General features: G+C 54.3%; 7 protein-coding genes across 7 annotated transcripts; 5 read left to right on the top strand and 2 right to left on the bottom strand.

The window, feature by feature from the left end:
- Positions 1 to 56: 56 nt before the first annotated feature.
- W97_05120 (uncharacterized protein) lies at positions 57 to 764 on the bottom strand (the record flags this gene model as incomplete). The annotated part of the gene is made up of 3 exons (XM_007783005.1): positions 57 to 209; positions 268 to 347; positions 509 to 764. The coding sequence occupies 3 exons, from the start codon at positions 762 to 764 to the stop codon at positions 57 to 59; spliced, it is 489 nt and encodes a 162-aa protein (XP_007781195.1).
- Positions 765 to 1,300: 536 nt separating this feature from the next.
- Positions 1,301 to 2,464, top strand: W97_05119 (pyridoxine biosynthesis protein PDX1; the record flags this gene model as incomplete). The annotated part of the gene is made up of 2 exons (XM_007783004.1): positions 1,301 to 1,720; positions 1,853 to 2,464. The coding sequence occupies 2 exons, from the start codon at positions 1,301 to 1,303 to the stop codon at positions 2,462 to 2,464; spliced, it is 1,032 nt and encodes a 343-aa protein (XP_007781194.1).
- A 687-nt stretch (positions 2,465 to 3,151) lies between these two features.
- Positions 3,152 to 5,573, bottom strand: W97_05118 (uncharacterized protein; the record flags this gene model as incomplete). The annotated part of the gene is made up of 4 exons (XM_007783003.1): positions 3,152 to 4,454; positions 4,509 to 4,784; positions 4,833 to 5,283; positions 5,333 to 5,573. 4 exons carry the CDS (start codon positions 5,571 to 5,573, stop codon positions 3,152 to 3,154), a joined length of 2,271 nt encoding a protein of 756 aa, XP_007781193.1.
- Positions 5,574 to 7,305: 1,732 nt separating this feature from the next.
- W97_05117 (uncharacterized protein) lies at positions 7,306 to 9,744 on the top strand (the record flags this gene model as incomplete). Its single annotated transcript, XM_007783002.1, has 8 exons — positions 7,306 to 7,429; positions 7,657 to 7,738; positions 7,809 to 8,131; positions 8,206 to 8,759; positions 8,827 to 9,297; positions 9,347 to 9,479; positions 9,582 to 9,657; positions 9,717 to 9,744. The coding sequence occupies 8 exons, from the start codon at positions 7,306 to 7,308 to the stop codon at positions 9,742 to 9,744; spliced, it is 1,791 nt and encodes a 596-aa protein (XP_007781192.1).
- A 3,387-nt stretch (positions 9,745 to 13,131) lies between these two features.
- W97_05116 (uncharacterized protein) lies at positions 13,132 to 14,488 on the top strand (the record flags this gene model as incomplete). The annotated part of the gene is made up of 4 exons (XM_007783001.1): positions 13,132 to 13,668; positions 13,721 to 13,774; positions 13,827 to 14,000; positions 14,054 to 14,488. The coding sequence occupies 4 exons, from the start codon at positions 13,132 to 13,134 to the stop codon at positions 14,486 to 14,488; spliced, it is 1,200 nt and encodes a 399-aa protein (XP_007781191.1).
- A 2,035-nt stretch (positions 14,489 to 16,523) lies between these two features.
- W97_05115 (C-5 sterol desaturase) lies at positions 16,524 to 17,661 on the top strand (the record flags this gene model as incomplete). The annotated part of the gene is made up of 2 exons (XM_007783000.1): positions 16,524 to 16,807; positions 16,872 to 17,661. 2 exons carry the CDS (start codon positions 16,524 to 16,526, stop codon positions 17,659 to 17,661), a joined length of 1,074 nt encoding a protein of 357 aa, XP_007781190.1.
- Positions 17,662 to 18,481: 820 nt separating this feature from the next.
- W97_05114 (uncharacterized protein) lies at positions 18,482 to 23,014 on the top strand (the record flags this gene model as incomplete). The annotated part of the gene is made up of 15 exons (XM_007782999.1): positions 18,482 to 18,497; positions 18,548 to 18,635; positions 18,969 to 19,023; positions 19,078 to 19,679; positions 19,753 to 20,425; positions 20,603 to 21,182; positions 21,221 to 21,402; positions 21,452 to 21,821; positions 22,041 to 22,066; positions 22,167 to 22,206; positions 22,261 to 22,442; positions 22,492 to 22,531; positions 22,593 to 22,629; positions 22,692 to 22,810; positions 22,878 to 23,014. 15 exons carry the CDS (start codon positions 18,482 to 18,484, stop codon positions 23,012 to 23,014), a joined length of 3,147 nt encoding a protein of 1,048 aa, XP_007781189.1.
- Between the last annotated feature and the right edge of the window lie 391 nt (positions 23,015 to 23,405).

Raw genomic sequence — 23,405 nt, 5'->3', positions numbered from 1 at the left:
AATAGCTCCGAAACCATTGGTATTTAGGCACCCTGTACACCCCTCAAATTCCAGATCTAAAACTCGGCGAATGCCGCCAGCGCAAACGTTGCACCAAAAGAGAGCTTGAACGCCACATTGTCGAGTACTGCTGATCGTAGGTTGACGCTCTTAACGTATCGCTGCATGCTGTTGTACGGTATGATGTGCAGCCCGCTCGATTCGACAGCCTATTGCCAAACATCAGCACGCAATCAAGTCGAAGAAAGGGGTTTGTGGCACACGCACCTGTAGCCCGAAAACCAGCAGCCCGATTATCAACGCCAGCGGTTTCGAGAACACACTAATGGCCACTCCGCCGAGGAGCCCTGCCCATGCGCCGTAGTCAGCTTCCGCGTGTTTCCCAATCCGGTTCCGCCGCCCCGTCCCCTGAACAGGTTAGGTACCGCACACCCGCACTCAGAGCCTCACTCCCCGCCGCTCCGCCCACCTCACCCTCTCACAACACACTACTGTGCAATTCACGTACCCAATATGCTCCCAGCACTAATCTGCTTGAACACGGCCGGATTCACCCTCCCGTTCTTTGTCACCGGCACCTGGGCATCGCGCTGATACTGCGAGTACGACCAGTCTCTGGAAGAAAGCGGAGACGCGGTCGCAGAGTCGAGTAGGAGTGGTCGGCGGTAGGGTTGAAGCAATAAGGGGGCTGCGAGGACGGAGGAGACGAGGAGGGTGCTGGCGAAGGTATTGGTGAGCGGGCGGAGGAGGATGCGGGAGGCCATTGTGGGGATTGACGCGTGAGGTAGAAGGGTGCGGCTTTGGTGTTTTAGCGGGCAGAGTTGGTAGGGGGGGCTTTGTCAACTGTTGATCAGCTACGAGCGATTGAATGTAGATGCCGGTGTAGATGCAGCTCTGGTGTTTTAGTGTTTCAACCTCTGAGCTGCCGCGGCTCGAAGCTGACATCACCACCCACACAGCGTAAACCTGCCCTTCCCGTCCTAGCGCGAAATGCTACTCGGCGGAGGGGCCCAGAACCCCGCGATGAGTGAGCAGGCCTGTGGCCGATTTTCGCCCACTGTCGCCGTCATCTGCAGGGACACGGGCATGTATTTTCGCATACATTCGGCTTTCTTTAAAAAAAAACTTACACTTACCTCAGCAGACCGTCTCTTCTTGACTCACACTGCTTGGCCACCTCTTATATACACTTCTCAATCGCTTCTTCACTCGCACTCATACACCCCACATATACATCCCGTATTCCGCTTTCAGTGCACAAATTCCCATCCCCTACATCCATCCTCCACACCCACACACCATGGCCACCATCCTCCCCCCCACCGACGGCCTCGCCAACGGCCTCGCAAAGCTCGGTCTCTCCAACGGCGACGCCTCCCACAATGACTCCAAGCCCGAGACCAAATCCGACGTCACCTCCGAAACCCAATCCCAGATCCGGTCCGACGCCCAACCGGAGAACAAGTTCGAAGTCAAAGCCGGGCTAGCGCGGATGCTCAAGGGTGGCGTCATCATGGATGTGGTGAACGCGGAGCAAGCGCGCATTGCCGAAGATGCGGGCGCGGTAGCCGTCATGGCGCTGGAGAGAGTGCCTGCGGACATCAGGGCTCAGGGCGGTGTCGCACGGATGAGCGATCCTAGGATGATCAAGGAGATCATGGAGACGGTGACAATCCCCGTCATGGCAAAGGCGCGGATTGGGCATTTTGTGGAGTGTCAGGTTGGTGGCTCCCCATACCCATCCCCATCCTCCTGCATCCCCTCCCCCCCCCCCCCCCCCCCCCCCCCCCCCCCCCCCCCCCCCCCCCCCCCCAGCAACGAGAACGATTTGCTAAGCAACTGAGCCCCCCAGATCCTCGAAGCCCTCGGCGTAGACTACATAGACGAGTCCGAAGTTCTCACCCCAGCCGACGCAACCCACCACGTCGAGAAACACCCCTTCAGCGTTCCCTTCGTGTGCGGGTGCCGCAACCTGGGCGAAGCCCTCCGCCGCATCTCCGAAGGCGCCGCCATGATCCGCACCAAAGGCGAGGCCGGGACCGGCGACGTCATCGAAGCCGTGCGCCACATGCGCACCGTGAACGCCGAGATCAGTCGCGCGGCCGGCATGTCGCCCGAGGAGCTGCGCGTGCTGGCCAAGGAGATCGGCGCGCCGTACGAGCTGTTGAAGAAGACGGCCGAGCTGAGGAGGCTGCCGGTTGTCAACTTCGCGGCGGGGGGCGTGGCGACGCCCGCGGATGCGGCGCTCATGATGCAGTTGGGGTGCGATGGCGTGTTTGTAGGGAGTGGTATTTTCAAGTCGGGCGATGCGGCGAAGAGGGCCAAGGCGATTGTGCAGGCGGTTACGCACTTTAGGGATCCCAAGGTTCTGGCGGAGGTGAGTATGGACTTGGGAGAGGCCATGGTGGGGATTAATTGTGGGACCATGGATGAGAAGGAGAGGTTGGCGAAGAGGGGGTGGTGAGGAACGAACGAACGAGTGAGAAGGGGAAGGTGAGCACTTGACGCTACAATCTGGCACCCAGGCGTTGCTGTGTTCTCTTGTTTCCTTACTATCTGCATGTTGTAAATAAGGGCAGGCATAGATCCCTAAGATGGTTTTCTTTGCGGCTTCTGGTCAGTTTTTTTTTCACTGAAGACACGGCTGAGTGACTTCCTATATTTGACTGAGGTGTTTTAATGTGATGTCGTCAACTTTCCGCTAACGGAGAAGGATACCTCCCCATAATCTCTCAGACTTGCTTCTATTACGCCCGAGTGCTGTCCGCGTATTGCCCCGATGCACAACTTCCAACATGTCGGGCTATATAGAATGTGTCTCACGCGCTGCCACATCGCAGTAACAGCAATGCTGTTCATGGACGTCTGAGCTTCAAGGCAGAGGTTTAATTGCATCGTAACAAATCGAGATTAAGTGACTTGACAGTTCCCACAGTTGCTACTGAACTACATCGGTTGAGTGGTGACGTTGTATGTGTATTACCCATCAACAAAGCAAAGAATTTACCCAAAAAGCTAAACACCTATCCGGAACTCAAACCGCCTGTGTGCTTCACCGAGCCGCTAAACCGCTCAACGTTTCGTATTTTCTACTGTAGCAATTCTACTACCGACCGGTATTTTTTCATGGCATCAAGTAGCCCCGCCCAGTCTATCCATCGACAGGACTGGAGAGATTCAATTTCTCCTGCCTCGGCAATCTTGGCTCGCCTTCCTGGTACGGAAAGCCCGCTGCCTCCCTCGCCATATCGTTGATCCATCTGCTATCCGGCCGGACCTTCTCGCCCTTCGCCAACGCATCCGCGAGATACAGCCAGCTGAGCGCATTGCCAACCGTGCCGACCTCGTCACTCACATGTGTAGCCGCGTACCTGCTCATCTTCCGGTAAGCTTCAACATCGGTGAACAAGTGATGCAGGTACTTGGCCACCGCGCTGCTATCGCCCGACTCTACGAGGAACCCAGACTTCCCGTGCTCGACTTGGAGGGGGATGCCACCGGCTTTGGTGGCGATGATCGGCACGCCTTTGTGCACGGCTTCCGAGACCTTGACTTCGAAACCCTCACGGGTAGAGAGCTGGAGCGCAACGCGGGCATTGGACATAAGCGCGTTAAGGATCTGATCTGTGGGACCCAGACGTTTCACGATGATGTCGTGGCGGATGTCCGAGTATTCCTCCTCACAGGCCGTGAGGGTCTGGTCGAGGATGAGCGCGCCATCGGGATCGTCGACGGCGCCGTGACCTGCGATGACGAGTTGGGGCGTGTCTTCGCGTTTCTTGTCTTTCATGTACTTGCGGCGGAGCTCGGCGTAAGCGGCCAGCACGTCAGGTATGCCCTTGGACGGATCGAACCGCGCGATCTGGACGATGTAGCTGCGGTGGGGGAACTTGAGCTGATCCATTCTTTCCTTGAGGCATTCGGTGTTGAACTCGTGGATGTAGTACCCAGAGTCCCATTCGCTGAGCTCCTTGTTCAGGCCGTCTAGCCAATCGGTCGTAGCGGGCATGTAGCCAACTGTGCTGAAATCCACCGACTCCGGAATAAACTCGCGGACGGGGTGGCTGATGAAGACGTCGGCAGCTTTGACGTGCTCCCAAACCCAGTCCCAGACTTCAGAAGTGGGGGTGCCTTTCTTGTTTGCTAGATCGGCCCTGACCTGAATATGACTGCGGAAGATGACTGGCCGGCTTGGATCGGCCTTCTTAGCGATATTGACGAGAGCCGGCATCTGAGGGTCATCAACAATAACTACGTCTGCGCCGCCTTCAGCGCGAGGTGCAAGAACACCGCCCTCTCCAAGCCAGTATCTGTCTGCACTCGTCTGACACCACTCTTCTAGAATCTCTATCATATTCTTGGTGAGGCGAGCTTCTGGGGCTGCAACACCCTGGAGAATGTTGTGGTTCGTCTTGGTGATACGGAAGACTTCGGGCTTCGGCTTGGGCACGTACCTTCTCAAGTGTCAGCTGACCAAAACGAGATACGGCACGGACGGAATTCCTCACCATTCGGCGTTGACGCCAACTAGGCGAAGGAATCTAATCAGAGCATGTCGCATGAGCGCGACGCCGCCGCCTTGGGGCGTACTATTGAAGAACGCAATCCGTATGTTATCCGCTTTGAGGGCTCTGACATAATGCATGGTGGCGTTCCAGGTGCTCTCACCGACGGTCTCCGGGTACTGATCCAGACATGTGATCTGAGCATGGCGACTGCAATCAACCTCCACTATGTTGCGGAAGCCGACTTGCACGCGAGGCTGCTGGGTGGGGCCGAAGAACCTGAATCACATTAGTAATGGACGTCAAGATTTCTTGAAGGGCACGAACATCAATGATTTCCTTGCCATGGAGTCAGCTTCTTCGCCGACAGTGAAGGGTAGAGAACTGATGCTTCTAGACTCAAGTCCGCGTTCAAAAACCATAGGCACGATGTCAAGCTCGGCCCAGAGCCTCGACGGAAGCTGCGGGCTGAGCAACACAGCCTTCTTCGACACGCCGGCTCCCACGAACTTATAGAAGTGCCGCTCCCGATACTCCCGAATTCTGGAGATGAGATTGTCAACAATAATCTGTGCTCTATCATCCTCCACCGCGAAGGGCTGGGGCGTGACAGGACGTGGAGTTCCAGATCCACTACCGCTATCGCTGCCACTACCGTTGCGACTCCCTTGGCGTCCGTTTGAACCGCCGATGATTTCGACGGCGAAATCGATGCTGTAGGTGCCATCGTGGGAGGCGAGCCCGACTTCGACTTGGCCTTGCTCTCGTTCAAATGCGGCTATGCCAAGGTAGAGACACTGCGGCGCAATCGCTGAGAGTAAGCGAACGGCCCGTAAAGACGCCAGGCACGGCAACAAGGGACCAGACCTGAAGTGATACTCCGAAATATCCTTCCTCCTTTTTGGCTGCTTCCAATCTCTTCAAGTGTTTCTGTGGAGCCTGAGCTTGAAAGTCATAGCTAGTCTTGACGCGTCTGTGGTGTGCCAATGCGGCCAGCGAGTTCTTCCTCCGCCAGCGGCCAGGCCCGAGAAGATCTCCTGCTATGCTCTTATCCGTATTGCCATCCATGATGACGACGCGTGCGGCAACGCGAACCCACTTTCAGGGTGCCTCGAGAGGGATGCCTTGGCAATCCGGTTCTACGCAACTCGAGTGTCAGTCAAGCAGTTAGGGATCTCGCACCGCTTGGAAGCAGAGATGTTACCAGAGAGAGGTGGGCTGTGGTATTGTGCCCTACGACAAGCACGATGGACTCCCGCGCAAGAAGTAACTTCGACCAAATGCCAAGAAAGGGTTCAAGTCGAAGCAGATTGGCTCTTGCGTTCCGCTGACGTCTTCCACTGACGGTACGAAAGCAAGAAAGGAGCGGTGTGCGCGCAATGAAGAGAACGGACGACTGCCTACCTTATGAATGAGTTGTCTCACGATGATATGTCAAATGCATGCAGGCGGAGCTACTGCGTTCCCTAGCGCGCCGGTTACGCACAGTGCCTGGTAGGGAGTACGAGTATTCCCCGAGCCGACCTGATCGACTGTGACTCGGATTGATGCCCCCTGGCTACCTCACTGTCGACTACTGATAGCGCAGGAACAGGATATGGGACAGTGATGTAACAAGCCTCCCGGGAAGATCTCCTTCAGCCCGTCGGCCAATCACGTGACTGGTGAGGTGGGTGATCCAGCCGTTCGAGCCGCTGAGACATGGCATCAGGAGGACAGCGAACGGCTGAGAAGAGGATATCGCTGCTCTTCCCGCAGCCGGCAGCAGCCTGCGGAAATGGAACCGCACGTCCAGAACACGCCGTGGCTACGGCAACATGCCATGGTGCCCTGCTGCTCGTGCGGTCAACTGCAGTCGCTGCACACCGCTCTCCCCTTGAGCTGACCCGGTGGCAGCGGGCGGCAGGACTTGAGGATGTTGAACCCAGGTGGTACAGCCTTGCATCGTGACGGTTGGTTGTGAAGGTTCACGAGTGATGCTTCGAAAAGGCTCGAAGCTCCAGGCTGTGTCGGACCTTGGGTTGGTCCTTCGAATGCCATGTTGCTTGGAAGCACGTATGCACGGGGTGTATAAGAGGGGCGAAGCCATCCCCTGGCCGATGATGTATGATGTTTCTGGTGAAGTTGAGTCGGGGGGGAAAGGCTCAGGAGCCCCCCGCAGCCGCACGGCCAGCGCCAAGCAGCAACCTTGGAACGTTCGATGCGGGAGGAGTCTCTGGCCGAGCCGGACGGTTGCTGTTGCTGTTTGACAGGGCTTGGGGGCTTGGGGGCTTGGGCGGCGTCCACGGTTCACCTGGGATGGAAAGCGGATCAAATTTAGGCTTCTCGCTTGCCGCCGGTGCATCGAAACAAGCCCCAGGGCACAGGCAGCGAGGCAGCCAGCCAAACCGTTCAGGGCCCACCTGCACCGGTCGCTCTTTCGCAACTTCCTCACTTCCGTCACGGGTACGCGACCAAGCTACCTTCAATTCATCTCTGCACCCAGCGAAGCACTCACTCCATCATCAATCAAATCTCCGCATTTCATCTGACAACTGCATTGTCCCCATATCCTCATCCTCATCCTCACTACATCGCAGCCAATCGGCAACCCGCTGCGCTCAGCCCTGCGACGGCGCGCCCTACCTGATCACCACTCTCCCCGGCCTCTCTCGCCGGTCGCACTCTCGCGCACAGCTCTGCCCTCACTCGGCCCACGCGCTGGGGTCGCTGGCTACTACAAGACCGGAGACAGGGCTCTGACAGCCTGCAGTGCAGCATCCATCGAAAGACCGGCTTTTGATCCAGGAAGCTTCCAGCCATGTACAACGCTCATCGTGGCATGGTGCCCGGCGCGCCAAACAACCGCCTGGCGGAGCTGCTGGAACAGGTGCGCCAGGAATTCGAGGCGGAGGCTGGCCGCGCTGGCGATTATGAGAGACAGCGTAAGTTTGCTTCTGCGCTCCTGTTGCGCGTTTGATCAGAGGCAGCTCTCCGTCGTGCAGCACCCCCGCGACGCCGGTCAAAGCAGCCATGAACACCACATCACGAAACCTAGCAGCTCTCCCACTATTTAACTCTTTCAGATAATCGCCCCTGCGCCCATCGTTCTGTTCAAGCCTGGATACCATGCACTCGCAAGCATCCGCTAACACGTCGTCCTGCTGCACAGTCGCGAACCAGATTCAAGAGATGGAGTTGGTCCGGACGAAAGTCTTCCAGCTCGAGCAGTCCCATGTGGCATTGAAGACAAAGTGAGTGGTTTCGTCCTGGGTGCTCGCTAAGCCTGTACACTTCTCGAGCGAGCTGGCTGACCCGAAGGAGGTATGAGGAGGACATTGCTTCTCTGAGGCGGGAGCTGGAAGCTCGTGGCGGCCCCGGCTCTTCATCGCATCTGGGTGGACCCCATCACCTGCAGCAACCACCTCCACCATCCATCGGTCATGGCGCGGGCACACTCTTCGGCGGCATCATGGCTGGTGCAGCAGCTCAGGGCGGACCGGGCTTGGCACCACCATCCCAGGAGCAGTCACAACCTCAAGGTCTTCCGCCGCATATGCCTTCAGGCCCTCCCGGATTAAACCCGCCCCCTGGTCCGCAGCACCAGACGCCCTTCGGTGGTTATCAACCAGGCCCTGGAGTGAATGGTAAGTCGTTGTAGTTTCCTCCATCGCTACCAAAGCATGCAATAAACAATGTCTAACACATCGTCCAACGACAGGCTACGGTCCTCAAGGAGCACCACCCGCCGCCTCACCTGGTCCGAAGAACCGGGCGGTAAGAGGACCACCTGGACCCGCAACGCCTCAGCAATCTCAAGCCGCGCCCTATCCCGGTTCTCCTCAAGTACCTCGCCCTACGCCTCCACCTGGTCAACCGCAAAATGCGCTGACAGCGTTCCAGCGGCCGCATCCTAACGTTGGCAACACCCTCGCCGACCTTGAAGTCGATCACGTGCACGAAAACTACAAAAGAGAGGGCAACGACTGGTTCGCGATCTTCAACCCAAGCATCCGACGCGTGCTAGATGTCAACCTGGTGCACAATCTTCCGCATCAGAGCGTCGTTTGCTGCGTGCGCTTCAGTCTAGATGGGAGATATGTAGCCACTGGCTGCAACCGATCAGCTCAGATCTTCAACGTTGAGGACGGCCGGCTTGCTGCTCACCTGCAAGACAGCTCGCTCCCTGAAGATGGCGATCTGTACATTCGAAGCGTCTGCTTCAGTCCAGATGGTAAATACTTGGCTACTGGTGCTGAGGACAAGATTATTAGGGTATGTCTCACAGGTTGTATTCTTCGTTGTACAAGTGGATTGTGTGATGGAAGCTTACTCAGCCTAGGTATGGGACATTGCGAGCCGCACGATCAAGCACCAGTTCACTGGACATGACCAGGACATCTACTCCCTCGACTTTGCCCGCAACGGCCGAATGATCGCTTCAGGAAGCGGCGATCGGACAGTCCGACTGTGGGATATCGAGACCAACTCGCAGATGCTGCAACTTTCTATCGAGGACGGTGTGACGACTGTAGCAATCTCGCCTGATAACCGTTTCGTCGCTGCCGGCTCCCTCGATAAGAGCGTCCGTGTCTGGGACACTACGAGCGGCTACCTCGTGGAGCGCCTTGAAGGAGATGTCGGCCACAAGGACAGCGTGTATTCTGTTGCTTTCGCTCCAAATGGCAGAGACCTCGTCAGCGGCAGTCTGGACAAGACGATCAAGATGTGGGAGCTCACCGCACCGCCGCACAGAGTTCCTGGTTCTGGGCCGAAGGGCGGCAAGTGCATCAGGACATTCGAGGGCCACAAGGTGGGTAGATTTTACATCCCGGGTTTGTGACATGCTAACGTTTATACAGGATTTCGTTTTGAGCGTCGCGTTGACACCAGACGGTAGCTGGGTTCTCAGCGGCTCCAAGGACAGAGGAGTACAGTTCTGGGATCCCAACACTGGCGTTGCGCAACTCATGCTTCAAGGCCACAAGAACTCAGGTACGTTACGTGACCTCCGTCATGCCCTACCACACCTCTGCAGCGCGGCGAGTGATGATATGAATATACGAGCCATGGCTGATCACGAACGTGCCTCTGCAGTCATCTCGGTTGCGCCCAGCCCTCAAGGTAATCTCTTCGCAACAGGAAGCGGCGACATGCGCGCCAGGATTTGGAGGTTAGTGCATCCCCTCAGTAATTTCTGGCACGTACAACACTAACACTCCTCTGTTACAGCTACCAACCATACCAAGGGCCGCAGTAAGCGCATTGCTGCCAATATAACTATGTCTTTATACTGGTATCGGGACGCGGCAAACAGGATGTTGAACCGATCGACCTGACCCTTCCAGAGGCTCCAGCATGTGGAAGGATGTGGACTGGTAATGATGGACCGTAACTTTGAACCTGGCTTATCGGAACGTGGCAGTGCGACTGGGTTTGGACGTGTTGGGCGAGCGGGACCGCTTTGAGATGTACACTTGTTGTTGGCCTTTCTCTGAGATGCCTGTATGCGGTGGTGCCAAGCGGGCCGGCGATACCTTATCTTTTCACTGTCCTTGATGGGCTGGGTTTCTGGCGAGTGGGGGAGGGCAATGGAAAACTGTCTGAGGACCTCTTCTTTCTCCTTTGGAGAGGTGGTAGATGGCTAGCAAGGCTGTATGGGAGGGGTTTCTCTTAGATGATGAGGCTCTCGTTCGTAGGTAGGTAGATGTATGAACTTTCTGACCTGATCGAGTTCCCCTTGTCATTGGCTCCCTAAGCTGTCTTGAAGGAGACTCTGCTTGAGATTCTGCGAGAGCCGCCGTCGCGGGCTGAATGGTGATGTTTCTAGGGCGGTGGTTAAGCCATACCGGACTGTTTGATCACGCTTTGCTGCTGTACCCGACACGGTCCGCGTGGCACACCGCGCCATTTGTTTCGGCAACCATTTCGCGTAGATGGTATGTATTTGAATGTACGCCTGATATGAAACCAAACAGCCAGCATCCAATACTACGGACCAAGAGAGCGAGATCCCCTTTCCACATCACAGAATCTCCTTCCTTGGCCGAGCGTGGTGCGGCAGCAGCTTAACAGCACCGAACATTGATGCGCTCCAGCAGTGAAGCGATGGCAGGAACAGCCGGCGAACAGCGTGAACTCGCTGCGCCTTGAGGACAGCAGCTGTCAAAACGTGGCTAACGCTAATAAGGGATTGGGATGGAACTATTCAGCGTGCATCCAGAACTTAGCGCGACGAGGGCTTGATGCAGGCTGCTCTTTCGAAGCGAACATGCGAACTCAGGCGGCTTGGTGTGTCAATAGTATGATATGCTAAACCGCCCGGTGGTCACAGCACGCGGCGCAAATCCCCAAGGAGTGTGGAGGATGTTGTGGGAAGCTGGAGAGCAGGAGGGCATGCGTGGTTACCTGAGCTTCCTGCCCAAACTGCCCGCACTAAATCGCCATGAACCACGCTGCCGGGTAGGATTCATGCGCGGGACAAGCGCGGCAGGGCCGGGTGACCTGCTCCGCGTTGGTGGCTTTTTTCTCTCTCGTGCTTTGCCGCGAGGCTTGCGATTTCGGCAGAGTCGAGGAGAGTACGATCGTTAGTTATCGACAGGTCGGTGGTTGTTGCGCGAATCTGTCATTCAGACAGCCGGAGACAAGCCTCAAGCAGCCGCGTCGGCCGTGGCGAAAAGCACGCACGCTGAATCGCTGGACCAGGCTGTCGGGTCGCTCGGTTCGGTTGCCCTCCGCATTTCGAGAGACGCGTTTCAAGTACCGTGCTTGGCGCGGCATGTTCTGAGGCGCGGTTTTAGATGTTTTGCGTACGCGGATGCGAGCTGGCGTGCAGACGCAACGGAGGGCACAGCTCCCCAAAGACGCCTATGAGGATCGTTAATGCGGGGCGCTCGCCTCAATTTGAAGCGCAACACTCCGCGGTACATGAGTCCGATAACGTTGTCCGCCCCTGGCTCTGGTGCGATTCCCAGCATGAAGAGCGCTGATAACCAGCAACAGCCGCGTCTTCAGATTGTCGCCTTTTGATTCGCGCTACCTACGGATAGACCTACAATTACGGGCATCCAACCGTGCGGGTCTCCGTGGGCGTGGGCTCGGAGAAGCCAAAAGTTTCTGGTTAAATCTGCTTCTAGGTATGTGATACTTGCTCGCGCTCGGCCCTCTGGTGCGCATGGTGAACCTGTTCGGAGTGTTTATCTATATTGATCCCGCGGCCTTGAGATTTTGAACAGTGCTGTACTCCAAACAAGACTGCTTGCGATGCGCAACCATCCTCTCGAACCGAGTGCGCAGAGAAATGCCTCATCCTTCTATGCTAGTCGTCTGAGCTAACGAAAAGGCTTATGGAGCCTCCGGCTAAAGGTACGCCCACAATTCGGTTGGACCCTGCCGCGATATACTGTAGATATGGCAGAGGAGACTTTAGCGTCGTGGGCGCCAACAAGGTAGCTGTTGCTTGAGGACGCCAGATATCGAAACGTGCTTGCGAATCCAACCTCCATCAGTCCCCAACCATCGGGTATATTTGTGGATTGTTTTCTGAAGAGCACTTAAGGCCACTTGATTGATCCGCTTCGTGCCCCACCGTGTGGAAGTCGGTCGTCTTCTCGGGATCTACCTAACGCTATTTCGAGGCAGACATCTTCACGCGCTCAAAAACGTGAAGTTTCTGCGACGGCGAGGCGAATTAATCTTACCTGATTCAAGTTGCCGGGGCTGATAAAGGGATCTGCGAGGCATCGCAATTGGTCGCGCGATGTTGCCGCAAAGCCACTCACTCTCCCCTCACCAATAGCACCCCCACCTAGCCCACCAAGCCACGGCCTTTGGATGCACGATCTGAGACGTTCGTCCGCCTGTGACGCACGTTCTTCCGCCCTCCATCTGTTCGCAAGCCACTTGTCGGGCCGCTCGACCTCTGGAGCTTAGACCCTTGTGTTTCCATCACCATGGGGGGCGCGGGATCTCGACGACGGCCTGCAACCAGCGCCCACGCGTCCCAGAAAGCAGTCAAGCGCGGGCGCAACGCCGAGTGACCTCTACACTATGTGAAGTCGGCGTGCATGAACAGAGCATGGTGCGTTGACGGGCCCTGGGCGGGCCCGATCGCCATTGAGCTCTCTGCTCCTCCCACAGGGCCCCGCGTCATTGTGGGGAGCGGTAGGTATTTACATCCTCAATGTCGCCCAGCCGCGTGGTTGGACTCCAAATAAGCTCTTCCTTATGTCCTACAACCTTCCTAGCACATGCCTCCGGTATTTCTGGACCGAATCGCCCCACTACTTGTTTCCGTACACAGTCTGTCGCGAGCTGTCAGTAGCTCTTCCTATAGCTGAAGACTCGAGTCAGGAGAGCGAGCTACCAGGTTGATCCAGAGCTCTGACCTTTGGCTACTCCACGTTCAACGACGTAGGAGTTCTCCAGACCAACGATGACAGCACTCGATGCGCCTCGACAAGGAGGAATCTGGCAGCGACGATCAAGCCTAGCTCTACAGATGCCCAATCTGAGCATGGCTGGCATGATGCCAACCTTCGATGCACACTCGAGGCCGACAATGAACCCGCCAATCTCTGAATCGTTTGGGGCGTCTCAGCTCGATATAACGATGCCAATGTTTCAAGCTCCCGCCCTCGAAGTCCCAATGTCCATGCAAGCCGGCGCATATGCCTACGATCCAAATGCGGCCAGTACCTATGCCATGCAGCAAACTCTCAGCAGTATGGCATTTCCGGCAACCCTGACACATGCCGCGACGTATCCGGGAGGGAGTGATATGATATCAGATGCGGCGCAATATAGAAGAAGTAGCATTTCAATGCTACACCGAAGTCCGTCGGTCAAAGCGGAGATGCACTCGCCCGTCCAGCCCAGCCTACTGTTCAATGACCCGAATTTTGTCGACGATTATAAGCACTCCAGCTCGTCGGATTCGGAGCTCGGCATCACTTTTTCAACTGATGTTGATATCTTGATGAAAGCTATCCAGGCGAAGACAGCACCAGCGCAAGCACGCCAGCAACGGCCCAGTAAAATCGTGAAGGAGCTTCAGGAAGCTCCACGATCAAGCGGACGTACGAAGAAGCGGTATCAGTGTAGCATGCCTGACTGCTACAAGAGCTTCTACCAAAAGACACATCTCGAAATTCACACGCGTGCACATACCGGGGTCAAGCCTTTCGTAAGTGCTGAGAGCCAATCGCGCCGAAAAGTATGCTAATACATACGTAAAGTTGTGCAAAGAGCCTTCGTGCGGTCAACGGTTTTCCCAACTCGGCAACCTAAAGGTACGAGCACGATTACACATGCAGTAACGAGCATATACTGATTGCATTCAAGACACACGAGCGGCGCCATACCGGGGAGCGGCCATATAACTGCGACGTCTGCGGCAAGACCTTCGCTCAGCGCGGAAATGTCCGAGCACACATGATTGTTCACCAGCAGATCAAGCCGTTCACTTGCAAGCTTGATGATTGCGGGAAACAGTTCACCCAGCTTGGCAATCTTAAGGTTAGTCAGCCTCCAAAATGTAAACCCAGATCGGAAACTAACGCCCTGTAAAGTCACATCAGAACAAGTTTCACGCATCAGCTTTGCGGTACCTGACTCAAAAGTTCGCATGCATTCAGGAGGGCGATCCGGTGACCACGCAAGACAAGGAGCTGTGGGAGTACTTTGCGTCACTGTACAAGAACTCAAACAAAGGCATCAAAGGTCGCGGCAAGGATCGCAGAATTTCTACAGTATCTTTATCTGCCACCTCTTCGTCGTTATATCCTTCCATCGACAGCAATGCGGCATCCTCAAATCATGGCAGCGTCACGTCCAGCAACAACGATAGCGATAGGAGCAGCCGGTCATCGTCGATTTCATCGGATTCCAATGGTCAGTCCATCGATCATGCCGGGTTTGGGTTTGACGGTAGTACCACGGTGGGCTTCGCACCGCGGAACCCGGCGTTTGAAGACTTTGTCTTTCCCGAAAGAAAGATGTTTTAAGACCTCATGATATCTATCCCGACCCTCTAGTCGCAGGTGTGACGGGTGCGCTTTTTTTCTCTTACACATTGTGGAGTACGTTTGGAACCTGGATGTCACGAGTAGCGAGGCGCAAGCGGAAAAGGTCACGGGACAGCTGGTCTGATACAGGCGTGGCATGGTGATGGCGGTGTTGATACCGTTTGATGTGCGATCACTGGGAGGCATTTGGCGTGTTGGTGTGGGAAAAGCGGATACCCTGTTGGTTTGAGGTGGCATCGTGGTTCCTGTGGTGTTGTAGTCCGACGTAGTGGAGTAGCTGTACAACTATTGAACATCCTTCTAATGGCACTCTATGCCTCTACGAAGCTCGTCTCTTTGTCAAAAACTTTTACACATGCAGATGAGCCTACAGAAATCTAAAATCTTATCTTTCACACACGCCCCGCATCACCGAAGATCCACAATGACAGGGTCTCTTTTCCCGTCTTTGCTCACAGGCAAAGCTTCGCTTAACCTCCAGATCTCTCGATGCCCCACCGAGCGGCAGACGCGCGGTATGCGCACGCACTCTCAGCCGAATGCACAGTGACGACGGCGGCGGAGCGGGTCCGCACGTTCGCGGGAACGATCACGACAGTTCACGTGAGATAAGGGCAGCCACGAGCCGGACGCCTGTTTCAGGGCTTCCATTATTGCCGGCTTGACTGGGCGATCTTTTAGGTGGCGATGCAGTAGAAACGCTTCACACAGACGCATAGAATGGCAGATTAGTACTGAGCTAGGGGCCCTCTAGTTCAGTTAAATCTTTTGTAGTCGAGTCCTCTGAATCTTCTGTCGGCGGCGTCGACTTCAAACTGTGCCGCGCTCTCTGCGCGGTCGGTTTGGCTCATTGGGACTTTTGCATGCGCGGCTGCGAGAGATATCCCGCTCTGCCATCTTGAACCCTGAACAGCGACGAAAAACGGGAAGACGCTGGTGAGCAGAAGCTTGGCCTGCTTGTCGGCCTGGTACTTTCCCAGCGTTAAGCGTGCCTCCATGTCCCGCATCCCACTGGGCTGTTCGCAGTATTGGCCTGTAGCGAATCGCTCAGGGTGTGTGTCAACGGGTCAGGCGACAGAGGTGTTCAATGGGAACTTACCACCGAGGAGGGTGAACAATGCCTACCTGAACGTATCGTGTGCTGTCTCTAGAAGCCACGAGGTCAGAGCAAGAGGGATGATTATTGGCGAAGGGTTTGGGGGCCGTTCCCTCGACCTCAGATATGAAAGCTGCCACGAGTCTATGCGCGTTCTATCGCTCCGTGCTCATTGCCCTTCGACACCCCACTTTTTCGCCATTCAAAACCGTGAGGACACCTTCGTCGGCATCAGCGCAAAGGTGGTAGAGACCACAATGCACGTCACGCCCATCTGGCTTCTCGGGCACCGAGTTGCTCACTTGCCGTCCCCAGACACGAAGACACCACGCCTCGTCACCGCTGTGCCGAGTCTCAGCCCTAGGTAATGGAGAAGGTCCCAATCGTTATCAGATGCAATCTGACGCACGATGATGAGTGGAGACGAGGGGAGGCTCAATAGGCCGACTCGAACTCTCCTCTGTGCAACACTCTCCCTCGAGTCAGGGTAAAAATCTCTCGGGCTTGAGTAAAGATGGACATGGAAAGCTGTCACTGAGACAAGCTTCGCTCCCAGTTTGCCGGCGCTGTTTCCCACCGCGAAGATGAGGTGACCCGGAAGGCCAGGAACCGAGCACCGGAATCCAGAACCTCCGCCCTGGATCTGCACGCGCTCATTGGAGTGGGACCCTGAAAAACCCCGTTGGCGACGATTGCACCTCAATACCGTCCTCACCGCAGAAGTCACTCTCCTGCTCTACACTTGCGCTGCTTTGCTCCGCCATTAGAATGCTCTTTTGTCTGCTCCACTTGCATTGAGTATACAGCCTGTGATCTTGGATCTCTTTGCGTCCCCGATATCTCCGCCACCGCTTGGCATCAACAAAAACCGTACTACCCCAAGGGCCATTGAGCCGTAGTTAAGCACCGGCCGCGACAATGGACGTCGTCGTCGAGGTCTTCGACACCTTCCTCTTCGACCGGCTGTATGCGACCCTCCTCCCTGCGTCATACGCCCAATACCCCCAGTATGCGACGCCCAAGACGACGCCCAATGGTACCTACTCAAGCATGCGGGAGGTGCCTACACCATACGCCAGTACCTATCAGTATCGGCCGGCGAGCGAGTACCTCAGCTTCCAACCCGGAGAGTATGCATACATGAGCCGATGGCCACGGGACAACATATTCAGACAAGCAGTGACTCTATATCTTATTACATGGTATGCCCTACCCTTTACACACACCTCACCAATCCATATGCTTCCACTAACCCCCGCGCTCCAGGATCTTCGGCCTAGTGATCTACTTCTTCTGCGCGACCTTCTCCTACCTCTTCATCTTCGACAAAGCCACCTTCAACCACCCCAAATACCTCAAGAACCAGATGCGGATGGAGATCGCACAATCCATGGTCTCCATGCCCATAATGGCTATCTTCACCGTCCCCATGTTCCTTCTCGAAGTACGAGGCTACAGCCGCATGTACGACAGCACCGCCGAGGGACCGGGGATGTGGTACAATATCCTGCAATTCCCGCTCTTCATCACCTTCACCGACTTTTTCATCTACTGGATCCACCGGGCGTTGCACCATCCGTTGATATACAAGAGGCTGCACAAGCCGCACCACAAGTGGATCATGCCGACGCCCTACGCATCCCACGCCTTCCACCCGCTCGACGGCTACGCGCAGAGCGTGCCCTACCACGTCTTCCCCTTCATCTTCCCGCTGCAGAAATTCGCCTACATCGCTCTCTTCACGTTCATCAATGTCTGGACCGTCATGATACACGATGGGGAGTATGTTGCTGACAGCCCGATTATCAACGGCGCGGCGTGCCACACGATGCACCATCTGTACTTCAACTACAACTACGGCCAGTTCACGACGCTGTGGGATCGGCTGGGCGGCAGCTACCGGAAGCCGAACGAGGAGCTGTTTCGCAGGGAGACGAAGATGGGGAAGGAGGAGTGGGGGAAGCAGGCTAGGGAAATGGAGAGGATTGCGAAGGAGGTCGAGGGCGAGGATGATAGGGTTTATGTCAAGGAACTGGAGTCGAAGAAGGTGCAGTAAGCATGGTAGTAGGTTCGGGAAAGAAGGGGCGACAGAGAGGAGCTGGAGCTTAACCAAGCTGGTTTTCGTCAGCGTGGCCGAGCCGAGTTGGATGAGCGGATATGCAGTAGGTGGCCAGTTTTTGGTAGTTAGGAGGCATTAGTGTAGAGGCGTGTTTGAGGCTTCTTTGTTCGTGGCTCGTGTTCGAGGCGAATATTAGACGTGTGAGGTTCGTCTTGCGGAGCAAATTATTAGAAGAGAGTAACTTTCCGGTTGCGGGTAGCATTTGTGCACGTGATCCGATAACTTCTCGGCCGAAAGAGTAAAGCCACTCTCTTCTCTAGGTAAGCAGGGTCACACGGTCGCACTCTCTATCTAGGCAGCAACTAATCGATATAGTGTCGGTACTAATAATCTAGAAGGAGAGGCTGCATGCTTAGCAGCCTTCGATATCTATCTGGGAACAAATTTCTGTTCAATGGCGCGTCTCAATAGACGTGAAGCGTCGCAATCTTCCAATCGTCCTCATGCCAGCAACGATAGCATGCCTGCTAATGCCGCGGAAGAGACTTCAGTGGAAAAGAGCAACGACGAGAACCTGGGGTCGAAAGCAAACGTAGGGAACTTCTTCGTACGAGAAACCAATGTAGCAATTGCGTCAAACCTTCACTGAGATTTCTGGTTGCAATTAGAGGGTACTCTCTTACGGAACAGTCCTGGATTGGGGATTAATGGGTATCTGCGTATTGTCTTCAATCGGTGCTGGAGTTGTATGTGCTTCGGAATGCTTTTCAAAAAACCGCTATGGCTGAAATTCTGCGGTTCACAGGCTTTGCCAATCATGAATATCGTTTTCGGTAAGTCTCTTGAGTACTGTTCTTTTGGTATCCGTTCTGAGCCATTGTAGGACAACTTGTTGGAGACTTTGCCGGATACTTCGTGCTCAACACGACCGTCACGAAAGCGGCGTTCCAAAGTTCGGTCAACCAGAATGCGTACGTCAACCTCTAAGCAACTATCGACAATATGCGATTTGCTATGGCATTCATTGCAGCCTTAGCCTCCTCAGAAGCGCAGAGAGTATTCTACGGTGCTCTTATACTTCCGTTGTGGGACTACTGGTGACAGCCGTCAACTGATATGCTTTCACAAGGGTGTATTCCGCAAGTGTGAAGGAAGCCTCAAGCTCACACCTATACTATCGGGGCCAACCTCATTCTGCACTGCGTTTTCCGGTCATTGACTGCTTCAGTCAATGCTGTTTTTGCGCGCAATCTTCCAATTGTACGAATCTACCGAGGCGCTATGCTGACAAAGTATGTTGCTAGGACTTATATCGCGTATCTGTTCGTTGGAAAGTTCGTCTTGTCATACACCTCGATGGTATGCGAGGAACCATCCGAAGCGCTTCGGTCATGTTCATTCTGACGGATGCAGCTCACGGTCAGAATTAGTGGACTAAGGATATCTGCCGCGCTCCGCTTAGCCTACCTCCAAGCTCTTTTCGCCCAACCTGTCAGTATCATAGACACGATCTCTGCGGGCAAGGTCTCGGCTCGGATCACAACATCATCAAATACCATCCAGCTCGCTATATCACAACAGTTCGCCATGCTTATACAAGTTATCGCTTTGACCGGAGGGTTCTACGTAGTGGCATTCATCTACGACTGGCTACTCACCCTTGTAGCCAGCGCGTCTTTGCCCTTTATCCTCCTAGCGTACGGTTCGACGCTCCCATTCTACATAAAGGTTCACAAGAAAACCGAGCACGCTCAAGAACAAGCCTCGGCTCTCGCCTTTGAGATATTTGGATCGATTCGTGTTATTGTAGCCTTCGGAGCCGAAGAACGCCTATCTACACAACACAATGGTTGGCTGCTGCGGGCAAAGCGGACGGAGATGAAGAACGGACCACTTATCGGGCTTATGATGCTCCCATCGTTCTTCTCTATGTATAGCACCTTTGGCCTCACGTTCTGGTTCGGGATCCGGCGGTATATGAGAGGCAACACAGACGATTTGAACGCCATCGTGATGTGGGTATTCTACGTGTTTATGCGTTTCAGGCCTTTCTGTACGGATCGAAGCAAGGCAAGCTGACTTTGGTAGTGTCCTCTTTTCCGTGGTCATGGCCGTCATGTCTGTTGGCCGAGTCGCTAGTCCAATCATTGCCATTGCGAAAGCCGCAACGGCGGCAACCGAGCTTTTCAAGACAATAGACTCTGAGACTCCTGACACTTCAGGTCTCAAAGCGCCGGAGATCCCCGTGCACGCTGACATCGTTTTGAAAGATGTCTCATTTATTTATCCCAGTAGGCCTGACGTTCAAGTTCTGGATCGCTTGAATGTGAAGTTTGAGGCGGGCAAAGTGACGGCAATCGTGGGACCTTCCGGATCAGGGAAGAGCACTATCGTCGGACTGCTTGAGCGATGGTACGATCTCTCAGACCAATCATCGAAGATCTCCGGTGGAAGAAAAGAAGAGACTCTCGTGCAGGAAGATACACAACCTGCCGAAGATCCTAAAACTAGGGAAAGCGGCAGCGGATCAATCAGGATCGGCCATATCGACCTCCGCAGCGCCGACTTGAAATGGTGGAGATCTCAGATAGGACTTGTTCAGCAGGAACCTTTCCTTTTCAACGACACGATCTACAACAATGTCGCGTACGGACTTTGCAGCACACAATGGCATGATGCACCCAAGGAAGAAACACTAGCATTAGTTAAGGATGCTTGCAAGGAAGCGTATGCCGATGAGTTTATCTCAAAGCTCCCTCTTGTGAGTGCAAATTGTCTTCCTCTTGCTTCCGCCACACAGTTGATTATCAAGCCTAATGGTGGCGGTCTCACTTCACAAACCTCTTCGACCACTATTAGCTACTAAGTTGATTCTCTAGCATCTGGCTTTCGCTTTACAGCACTGTTGCTCAAGTATGGATCTAATTGAGACTTCTAGGGCTACGACACAGTTGTGGGGGAGAGCGGGATCAAATTATCGGGAGGGCAGCGTCAGCGGATCGCCATTGCTCGCAGCATTATCAAACAGCCACCAATCCTTATTCTGGATGAAGCCACCAGCGCAGTTGATGTACGTACCGAGCGCATTGTCCAGAAAGCGCTTGACAGCGTTTCAGAGAACAGAACCACGATAGTGATTGCGCATCGCTTATCGACTATCAAACGAGCAGACAAGATTGTTGTTCTCAGGCAAGGCAGGGTTGTTGAGGAGGGCAGTCACCAGCAGCTCCTTAACAAGCAAGACGGTGTCTACTATGGTCTGGTCCATGCCCAAGAACTACTAATAGGCACTGACGGGCTCGACGATGAAATATTACTGCATTCGACTAGAGTTGAGTCTGCAACAGTCCATCAAGAAGCCGCTAATACCAGCCCTCATGGAACCTCTCTGGCAGCTCAATCGGAAACCAATTACAAGCAAAAGGATATCTTGAGGAGTTTTGGACGCCTTATGTATGAGCAGAGATCACGTTGGATACTCTACAGCTTGACTATTCTTGGCGCTATTGGCGCTGGAGGTAATCTCAACAGTCTGCTACTGTGATCATATGCTTAGGCCCAGTAGTTGTCTATCCACTCCAGGCATACCTCTTTGCCAAGATAATCGATGTTTTCACACTCACGGGATCTGAACTCGTCAACAGAGGGAATTTCTGGGCGGGCATGTTCGGCGTCCTGGCTGTAGGCGCCGGAGTCTCTTACTTTGTGCTCGGATGGTCTTCATATACTATCTCTATCGTAAGTGGAATGGAACCCTTAGAGACAGTACACACTCACATATTTGAAGGCCGTCTCCACCCACTATCGGCAGGAATATATAGACAATATTCTTCGCAAGCGTATCGCGTTCTTTGATGCTGAAGGCAACTCCGCGGGCACTCTTACGTCGAGGCTGAGCACCGATCCCACTCAGTTGCAACAACTTATGGGCACTGAAATGTCGATGGCCCTGATATCAGTGTTCAACTTGCTCGGCTCGCTCGCGATATCCTTTGCCTTTGGATGGAAACTCTCACTTGTTGGCCTATTCAGCATACTTCCTATCATCCTATCGGCTGGCTACTTAAGAGTCAAACTCGAAATGCAGTTCGAGGCGATGAATGCTGCTGTATTTGCAGACAGCTCACAGTTTGCTACTGAGGCTGTCGGAGCTTTCCGTACAGTCACGTCTTTGATAATGGAGGATACAGTTTGCTCTCGGTACTCGACGCTGTTGAAGGGTCACGTCTTGAAGTCATTTCGTAGAGCGAGGTTGTCGACGATAGTGTTCGCTGCGTCTGATAGTGTAGATTTAGCTTGTGTGGCGTTATGCTTTTGGCAAGTACCCTCTGAGCGCAAGTCTAGCATTAAGTCGATTGATAGCTAATATCGAACAGGTATGGCGGCCGTCTGCTTGCTGCTCGTGAGTATAATCTGGTACAATTCTTTATAGTCTACATGGCTGTAGTTCAGGTTCGTTTCCATTCGCAACCATTACCCGTGTCATACTAACCCCCTGGTAGGGGAGCCAGGCCGCTGGAATGTGGTTCTCCTTTGCTCCCAGTAAGCACTTTCCTACTTGAAGGCCCCTCGGATCATCAGCCCTAAATTAAGCAGATGTGGCGGAGGCTACTGGCGCAGCAAATAGAATCCTAAGTCTTCGACCTTCTGGAACGAAAGAAGAGTATCCACCCAAGGCACTCAAGATCTACGACGGCAGCGTTGGGATAGAGTTTCTGAACGTCTATTTTAAGTACAAGAGCCGCGATGTGCCTGTAATCACAGGTCTAAGTCTAAAGGTAGGGCCTATTCCGCTGTGCGTAGAATCTATCTCACCGCTTGTTCAAGGTCGAGCCTGGTCAGTTCGCTGCTCTTGTTGGCGCTTCAGGTAAGAGTTCTGTTCACAAGACTCATTGGAGCCTGTCAAACTAATGTGTTTGCCTGTCAAGGTAGCGGGAAATCCACTGTGATAAGTCTGCTTGAAAGGTATCGGTTTTCTACAAGTGATTTACACAACTCAACGAAGCTTATCCAATATGGTAACGCAGGTTCTATGACCCCGACTCCGGAAGCATTGTCTGCGGTGGTCAAGATATCTCCACCATAAGCCTTAGGGAGTATCGTAATGCGATGAGCCTTGTTGCCCAAGAGCCCACTCTTTATGACGGTAAGTGTTTCCTCGATCCCCGAATATTTATTCCAAACCCTAGAGAACCCCACCTAACATGTCGAAGGCACTATTCGCGAGAATGTGGCACTCTCCGTGGATGCAGCTAGCGCCACAGACCAGGCCATCCAGCAAGCCTGTATCGAGGCGCAAATTCACAGCTTCATCGTCTCTCTCCCAGAAGGCAAGTCCCCTGGAACGTAGTGAAGTTCTCCATCAAGCCTGCTTAACCCCCTGCTAAATCTTCAACCCTAGGCTATGCCACTCGGTTGGGTTCAAAAGGCGTTTCTCTCAGTGGCGGCCAGAAGCAACGCATTGCTCTCGCGCGCGCCCTTCTACGCCGTCCTAGACTCTTGTTACTGGACGAAGCGACATCTAGCCTAGATTCTGAGTCCGAATTGCAGGTACAAGAGGCAATCGAGCGTGCTGCTAGAGACGGGAGGAGGACAGTACTTGCTGTCGCGCATGTAAGATCCCAATCCCTCACTTTCGTTGCGTTCGCGTTATGCGTCCAAGATAGCGGTGCATATACGATACGAATAAGGACTTACACTGCAGCAGCGTCTAGCAACTATTCAGAAGGCGGATATCATCT

This window comes from Coniosporium apollinis (assembly GCF_000281105.1).
Source record: "Coniosporium apollinis CBS 100218 chromosome Unknown supercont1.24, whole genome shotgun sequence".
NCBI classification, from domain to species: domain Eukaryota; kingdom Fungi; phylum Ascomycota; class Dothideomycetes; genus Coniosporium; species Coniosporium apollinis.
The sequence above is the reverse complement of the archived record's forward strand: the minus strand, read 5'-3'. Positions and strand labels throughout refer to the sequence as shown.